Genomic DNA, 8,639 nt, shown 5'->3' with positions numbered 1-8,639 from the left:
CCTGACAACAACAACAACATCAGGATTGGAGGCAGAAGTTCATTAACAACCTGCAATACACAGATGATACAACTTTGTTGAAAATGAAAAGGACTTAAAAGACTTTCTGATGAAGATCAAAATTGCAGTCTTCAATATGGTTTATACCTTAACACAAAGAAAACAAAATTCACAACTAGACAGTAAGCAACATCATGATAAATGAAAAAACGATTGAAGTTGTCAAGGATTTCATTTTACTTGGATATATAATCAATGCCCATGGAAACAGCAGTCCAGAGATCAACTGATGTATTGTATTAGGCATATCTGCTGGAAAAGACCACTTTAAAATGTATTTTCAGTTGTCTCATCTGCATGCAAAAAAAGGACAATGAATAAGGAAGACCCAAGAAAATTAATGCCTTTGAATTACAGGGTTGACAAAGAATCTTAGATATGTTATGGACTGCAGGCAGAACAAACAAATACAATGTCTTAGAATAAGTACAACTAGAATGTTCCTTAGAAGGGAGAATGGTGAGATTTCATCTGTATTTTGGACATACTATCAGAAGGAGCCAGTTCCTGGAGAAAGACATCATGCTTGGTAAGGTAGAGGGTCAGTGAAAAAGAGGAAGACCCTGAACAAAGTGGACTGGCATAGTGACTGCAACAGTGGTCTCTGACCGGGCAATAGTTGTGAGAATTGTGCAGGACTGGGCAGTGTTTCTGTTGTATGTAGTGTCGCTTTGAGTTGGAACCAACTCAAGTGCACCTGACAACAACAATATATAGTCAGTGAAGATAAATAAAACAGGATAAGGGAATTGAGAACATAAAACCAAGTAAATGAAAGGGTGGTAGTTATTATACATAGTGTGGTCAGGGAATGACTCACTGCTATGATGGCATTTGAGAAGAGAAGTGAGAAAGTGTGGGCTGCTGATTCTTGAATTAAGATTATCCTATGCAGAGGCAAGAACAGGTGTAATGGCAACGAAGTACTTGTGTCAACAACGGCCAGTGTGGCTGGAGAGCAATGCCTGAACAGAGTGGTAGGAGATGAAATCATGACGAGATGTTGGGAAGTGGCGGGCACAGGCGAGTTCAGGGACAGCCTTGTGAATCACTGTAAAGACTTTGGCTTCTACTCAAGTGAGATAGGAAGCTAGTGGAAGCATTTTGAAAGAGGAGTGACATATTCAAACACGCTCTTTAAATGATTGCTCTGGAAGGATACAGATGCAAAAAGAGAGACCAGAGAAGAGATTATAATGTTGTTTAAACCAGAGTGGTATCTGAGGAAAATGAGAGAAGTAATGGGATTCTAGATATATTCTGAAGGCAAAGCTGAAATAATATGCTAATGGATTAGATATAGGATGGGAAAGAAAGATCAAAATGAAAGATGACTCCAGGACTTTTAGCTGAGAAACTGGAATAGACATTTTGAGGGAATTGAGATAGGAAACAGACTTGAAATCAAAAATAAGCAAGAACATAGCATTATGAAAAATGTTGATGTACTTTTACTTTTTTTCCTAATCTTTGAAAAATGATGTGTTCTACATTTTTGGCAAATCTCAGTCAGACTAGCCAGACTTCAAATGCTCAAGAACTACACATTTCTGTGGCAACAGACTGGATAGCACCAGGCAAACTCTGACTTCTTAGCTTTGGTAATTCTTAGAGAAGATTCTTACCAGTTAACATCTTAGAAAAGTCTCAGTGTATAAGAGACTTCAGAATCAGAATCTCTAAACAAGCTGTAAGAGGCAGTGATGTAGACAGATTGAGCAGTCATGCAAGCTGACTAGATGTATGAAGGAGATTTAAAAAATTGATGGAAAAGTTTCATTATCTTTTCATTTCTTTTTTTTTTTTTCATGAACTGTTGAAACTCCCTTGTATGTTCACCACCCAGCTCTGCTTCTTTCTATGCCCTTGACAGGCTAGCTAGTCAAAATTGTTTTCTTTTTGCAGTAAAGAAAACTGTATCAATCCTTCTAAGTATTGCTCTAAGGATTATGTACACAAAGCTTTTAGCACATTGCCTGCAAATCATTTCTCCAAGTGTGAACTGCTGACAATCATGTTTTATCCCAAGAAATAAAACAGGGGGTTATTCAAATTCTAGTTGCTTCTATATAGGATGTTTGCTACAAAATCATAGAAGCTTATATTAAACAAAAATATCAAAATGTGAAGCTATTGTTTCTCCCCATATCTCCCATCTACCTTTATTACTTCCTCCTGAACACTTTTTTAACTCCTACAGTTGGGTTCAGATTCCCTTTATATTTTCCCATATTAGCACTTACTAAACTATATTGTTCAAGGAGCTCTGGTAGCGTAGTGGTTACGAGTAGGGCTGCCAACCTCAAGGTCAGCAATTTGAAACTACCAGCGGTTCCCTGGGAGAAAGATGAGGCTCTTTGTTCCTGTAAAAATTTGCAGCCTAAGAAACCCTGTGTAGGGTCACTGTGAGTCAGAACCGACTCCACAGTACTTAATATGTGTGAACTGGAACCCTAATAGCAATATTTTTAAACTTATACTTGTATACAGATGTACAAGTATATACACACAAGTATTTACGGAGGAATCCTGGTACCAGACTAAGTAACCAGACTGCTAACCAAGATTGATGGTTCAACCCACCAGCCACTCCTCAGAAACCCTATACAAGGGCACTATTGAGTGGGAACTGCCTCAACAGCAATTAACATTACGTGTTTAAATGCATTTGCTAATGCTAATGAGTACTTAAGTGTGCTTCTAAAGCGGTTGTTTCTTCTCTCATTGATATGATGTGTCCACTATAATCAGATATACCTCAGCCCCTAGAACAGTGCCTGGCACATGGCAGGTCCTCAATAATTTTATTAAATGATTATTTGGTTGCAGAATTCCTGAACAACAATCATAAGAGAACCATTAAAATATTATTTAGTCAATTATGGTTATTTTCTTGTTTGTAACGTTATGAATAGCTTAAATTGTTTTCTTTTCATTAGAATAGTCTCTACCAGAAACTAAGATTCTTGAGTCAGTACAAAGTTCCAATTGTGTCAACAAGCTTCAGTCACTGGTACTAGATATGCCTTAGGAGTAACTTCCCATGTAAGTTACTAGAAAAGAATCTCAACATAGCTTGCTCAAAGCCATCCCAGAATTTCAGTTCATAATTATTAAAACTCATCACTAACTTGCTATAAAGTTAAAGAAATGAACACACCACTAGTATGAGCACAAACACATTTATTTACTAATCAAAGGGATGATCCTAATTAAACCAACACTTTGAAACAATTGCATGTAAATGTCTGTGTGAGAAATAATTGAACACAATAATGAAAAAAACAAAAACAAAAAAAGCAGTGTGGAGATTTGCTCATTGAACTGAGCTTGTTCATTCTCACAGCTAATTACTATTCAAAGTAAAGATGGAATTTTTATTCTACTTTTTCGTAGGTCCGAGTACAGGTGACATTGTTCATAACACATTCCTAGAAGAAAAAAAACAATAACAGGTTACTCTTGTTCCCCATAGCAATGGTGCTAGTAAAATGTTAGAACCAGAGTTTCATGAAACATTATAATCTAATTCATATCTGGAGAAAATCTGTTTTAAGATTCTTGAGTTTGGAGAGAAGATAGAGTCTGTTGAATTGGCTCTAACACAGTTGTTAGTTTCTGTCAAGAACTTCCCCGACTCATGGTGATCCCATGAACAATGGTGCAAAACACTGCCTGGTTTCTGCACCAACCCCATGATCAGTTTCAAATCAGATCATTGGGATCCATAGGTTTTCATTGGCTGACCTTTGAAATGATTACCAGGCCTTTCTTCTGAATCCCTATTTAGTTTGGAAGCTCTGCTGAAAATCTGTTCAGCGTAATAGCAACACATAAGCCCTCTCAGACATACAGGTGGTGGCTGCAATGAGACGCACTAACTAGAAATCGAATCCTGATCTCACATGGAAGGATGTAAGCCATCACTGCCACTAAAAAGGATTGACAATAATTTCGATTTATTCATTTGGTTCTCCATGTTAAGAGATGGAATAAAGGGTAGTTTGGTGGCATGCTTAAAACTGTAGTTATCAGGTTGTAACAGAGCAAAGACTAAACCTGGCTCCAGCTATAGTCCCTGTCCCATCATGTCACTTTCCTGTCATCATGTTATTAAGTGCTGTCGAGTTGGTTCCGATTCACAGTGACCCTGTACAGGGTTTGAGGAGCAGCTATGGGTTTGAACTGCTGACCTTGTGGTTCATAGCCCAGTGCTTAATCCTGTAGAGCCACACCAGGAGCCCATAAAGAGCGTTTATAAGAATTCTTATTGTTAAGTGCCATTGAGCAGATTCTGACTCATAGTAACCCTGCATAGGGCTTCTGAGTAATGGCCGATGGGTTTGAACCACTGACTTTGTGGTTGGCAGTCCAGTGCTTATCCTAGAGTGTCACCCCATTTAATTTATTATCTTGCACATTTTCTTCCCAAACCAAATTCTTCTATGATATAAATCACAGGGGAGCTATGATAAAGAACTATTTGTGCTGGGTTGGGGAATGTCTGACCGGCGGGCCATGTAAGACCTATGAAATCATTTGGTCTGGCCCTGTCAAGGCAACCACAGTTCCAACCATCACATTTGTTGTTGTTGTTAAGCGCCGTCGAGTCGATTCCGACCCATAGCGACCCTGTGTAGAGTTTCCAAGGAGCAGCTGGTGAGCTTGAACCGCAGACCTTGCAGTTCACACAGCTTTGCAGTCTGGCTCATTAACCCACAGCGCCACACCAGGACTCCAACCATCATATTAGGGGAGAATTAATTAAATGTTTGACCAAATATAGCAAACTAATTTTTAAGATAATTTTGTATGGCCCATGAATGATGTTATAAATTTTGGCAGAAAAAAGGTTCCCTACCCCTGATCTATGAAAAGAAGGCCAATAAGGCATATGAAATTGGCACTTACCACAATTAATTTCCCATTTTCCAGTTTTCGTGTTATTGTGCTCTCCTTCCCATCCCACTCCTGTTGTTGAACCAAAGCACCATCTGTAAAGTTGCAGACAGTCTGCAAAAATAAAGCACACTTTTTAATTCTTCCAAAGTACATTGCAAAAAAAAATGTCCCTGATTTATAACCTCCTTAACAGTCTCTTTCATCTTCTCCTTTCTGGGTCTGCTTTATTAACCCACACTGATCTTATTTGTATATAGTTTATGCTTTTCAATTCAAGCTCATTTTTTTCTCTCTCCTGTGCTCCATAAGCTAGATGTGGTGGTGTGCTGTGGAGTTGGTTCTGACTCAGCGACCCTGAGGGTTCCGAGGCTAGAAATCTTCACAGGAGCAAAAACTGCCTAATGGCTAGTAGTTTCGAACGGCTGACCTTGAGGTTAGCAGCCCAACTCATAACCACAACACAATCAGAGCTCCTTGCTCCATGTACAGAATAAATTGAGACATTTTCATTGAGTTCTTACTGTAAACAAATAGTAAGAATGTTATTAACACAGTCTGTCCTTCTAGAAGCTTCTATGATTTTACAACATATGTTAGAACTGACCTGAGTTTTTCTGCCATCAGCTGTAGTTTCTTCAAACTTTTCTCCCAGGTTACAAGAAAACTGTGTTGTTTTCAAAGTGCTTTCCGTTTTGATGGTGAGGGTTTTACCATCAGTAGTGATGATACAATCAGGTTTGGCCATTGCACCCATTTTTCGCAGAGCCATGCCCACTCCTGTAGGATGTTACATAGCATGTTAAATACCAGGGAGAATAAAGTTACAGTTAATGTAATAAAAGCAGTCATCCAATTATAATTCTTATGCATGGCATTATTTTCATTTATTCACTTTAACAGTTACTATTGAAAACATATATACCCAGGGCTCCCTAGCGGACAACACTTTACATAATTTAATTAATGTAAGAATAGCAACACCCCTGTAAGGTAAACACCACTATCTCTGCTAGGAGGCTAAAGTAACTTGCCCAAGGCCATTCAGTTTGGAAGGAAATAAAGGAACTGGGAATCAAGTAGTATAGGCACTCTGGCTCCAGCCCCTAGATTTTGGTCTTTATGCTAAATTTGGAAAGAAATAACAGATTTCTTAAATTTATTTACGCAAAGCCGTAGGGATGAAGCATTCAAAACGACAAATTCATGGGCATGCTCAGTCTTTTTCTAAAATTGTATGCTAGAACTAGAGCACATAACCTGGAACATACAAGGTGCTTGATACATATTTGATAAATGAGCCATATAAAATAGAAATAAATTGTGAAATATTCACATAGCTAAATGTTTTAAAAATTGATAACAAAACTACGGTAGTAATAAATTAAAAAACACACAACACTTTTACCATCAAAAATAGAAAATATTTTATAGCTATGTAATTTACTTTATTGATAGAATATTTCCTTTATAATCTGTATAATTACCCTTAGCAATAACACTTGGAAGGAACCCTGGAATGAGGCCACTTCCCATTTCACTACTGAGAAAACTACAAGTGAGCAAAGTAACTGACTTGGAGACAATTAACTTCTAAGACTTTGAAACTATTCCTTAGAACCTTCTCTTTGGCCATCTCAGGGTTGGTGCCTGGTGATAGTTGATTATTATTTAGTCTCACTGTGGACAAACAAATGGGCTCTGTTCTTCCTGCCTCTCAATAAACAGGTTTGGTAACCTTTGTGGCTCCAGGATCCTAGGAAAATGGAAACCCACCCCTAAACTCACATTTACTTTCAATGGATAGAGAAACAGGGTTCTTTATTTGGATCTAACAACCATGCATACATACACATGATGTATTTCTTAGAATCAAAATACGATCAATTTTTTTTGTGGACATCTTGATCTGTTTTCAATTTTAAAAAAAGTTTTTTTAAACTACCTTTTGTTTTGCCAAGTGTATGTAAAGTATCCTTAAGATTCAACACCACATCGTCTTGAATAACAAGATTAATGATAGTGTTTCTAAGGTACATCAGCTCCTGCACCAGAAAGCAGTCATATTAACAATTGTATAAATCAGTAACATCTAGAAACACCTTCAGTCTCAGCAGTCTAGGGCTGGAAGATCAATTCTAGATGGGCTCTATGCCATGCTACTTCACCCTATTTCCTAGTGGCCCGTGACAAAGGTTCAGTTTTGTTTGTCATCTACTAAATATCTCAACCAGCATTCACTGTTGTCACTGAACAATAATAGAAAATCAAACACTATCCTGAGAGCAAGAGATTCTTTCTCTCCAGGAGACAAGTGTTTCAGGCAGGGCCACGCCCAGCTTGCATGCTGTTAATTGTGTAAACCGTTTACTTCGATATCTTTTATTTTATTAAATTGCAAGAGGTTCCAGATTTTCCAACAAAGCACTGCGCCTCTCTCAAAATGCAGAGGCCAGGGTAGTGCAGACTACCCAAACCCAGGCACAGTGGACCTACTACAAGAGTCCCACAGCCACCGCCCTCTGCAGAGCCAGGGCCCAGCGGGAACAAGGGAGGGTCAGCTCTGCCTGTGCTACACCTCTCAGCACAGCACCTCCGCCAGGAGGCGAGGATGCGCCATCCACGCGGAGCTATGCCAACCTAAAAGGCCTTTTTCACCTAGTGAAGGAGGGCAGTGGACCTGGGGGAGCCGGTCAAAGCAAAATGGAAATTGAAGACTCATTCAGAGACTCAACAGAGGTTCTGAGGGAAACCACAGACCCTCTCCGGAGCTTTGGCACCACATCCCCATGGAGAAGAGGGAGGGAATTCCGGCGCCATCGAGGAACAAAAGATGCAGCAGTCTAGGCCGGGGGTGTGATAGAAGTGGCTGCTTCCACAATGGAGCGAATGGAGGAATACGGCGGAGGGGATGGAGAACGAGGAATGGGAAAGGCAAAGTTGAGAGGGCTGCCTGGAGAAGGTCAAAAAAGTGAAATTTGGGGTGCGAATTAAGTGTGCTAAAAGACAGAATGCAGTGCTGGCAGGCTGCAGTGGAGGGTAGGGGAAAAGTAAAAGGGAAGAAAAGGGTTAGGGGGACCACGAGGCGGATCATCTCCGGAATTCTGGGGCCGGCGGAAGGCGCGCACCCACTTTCCTGGCTGCTTTCGCACATGGTGCAGAGAGCACTCACTTAGGGGCCGCGTGGTGAGGCTGGAGTCGGGGATACAGCCTGGGAAGGCAGATCGGGCGGACGGACAGATGAACCCACACATGCCACGTTGCCGGGCCGAGTGTCTCACCTATTTCCTTCATGTATTCATCAAAGCCTTTGCTGTCTACCAGACGCCATCTTCCTACCAGCTGCTGAACGGTAGCCATGGTGGGCGCCGACAGGCGGATGTGCTGAGCGGTCTGAGAGTGTCTGGCGGGAGAGCTTGGCGTGCGGTGGCCTGGCGCCTCGGCCGCTTTATAAAGGCGGAGCGCGCCGGGAGAAGCGGGGCAGCCAATGGGAGGCGAGCCTCGCCCGGCCCCCGCCCCGCCCCCGGCGCGCCCCCGGCTTCCCCACCCAGATCCCGGAGATGCGAACCTGCTCCACCTGCCCCAGGACCAGGGGCTCCGAGGGCGCCACTACAAGCGGGGACTCGCCCGGCACGCCCCACGCCTCCCCGGACGCCAGCTCCTGCACGTTCTGGCGGTTC

The 8,639-nt window shown here is 41.3% G+C and overlaps 1 protein-coding gene across 1 annotated transcript; it reads right to left on the bottom strand.

The window, feature by feature from the left end:
• Positions 1–3,226: 3,226 nt before the first annotated feature.
• FABP5 (fatty acid binding protein 5 (psoriasis-associated)) lies at positions 3,227–8,361 on the bottom strand. The gene is made up of 4 exons (XM_006830808.1): positions 8,241–8,361; positions 5,567–5,739; positions 4,972–5,073; positions 3,227–3,491 (listed from the first exon to the last, which is right to left on the bottom strand). The coding sequence occupies exons 1-4, from the start codon at positions 8,317–8,319 to the stop codon at positions 3,438–3,440; spliced, it is 408 nt and encodes a 135-aa protein (XP_006830871.1). The 5' UTR covers positions 8,320–8,361; the 3' UTR covers positions 3,227–3,437.
• Positions 8,362–8,639: the final 278 nt, after the last annotated feature.

This window comes from Chrysochloris asiatica, unplaced genomic scaffold, assembly GCF_000296735.1.
Source record: "Chrysochloris asiatica unplaced genomic scaffold, ChrAsi1.0 scaffold00001, whole genome shotgun sequence".
Classification (NCBI taxonomy): Eukaryota; Metazoa; Chordata; class Mammalia; order Afrosoricida; family Chrysochloridae; genus Chrysochloris; species Chrysochloris asiatica.
Note: the sequence above shows the minus strand (reverse complement) of the source record. Positions and strands in the feature narration are given on the sequence as shown.

Coding starts and splice junctions, on each gene's coding strand:
- FABP5 (XM_006830808.1), bottom strand. CDS start 8,319: ATGGCTACCGTTCAGCAGCTGGTAGGAAGATGGCGTCTGGTAGACAGC. Junction 5,074..5,566: donor CTGATGGCAGAAAAACTCAG/GTCAGTTCTAAC, acceptor TTATTTTTGCAG/ACTGTCTGCAACTTTACAGA. Junction 3,492..4,971: donor AAAATGGGAAATTAATTGTG/GTAAGTGCCAAT, acceptor TTTTTCTTCTAG/GAATGTGTTATGAACAATGT.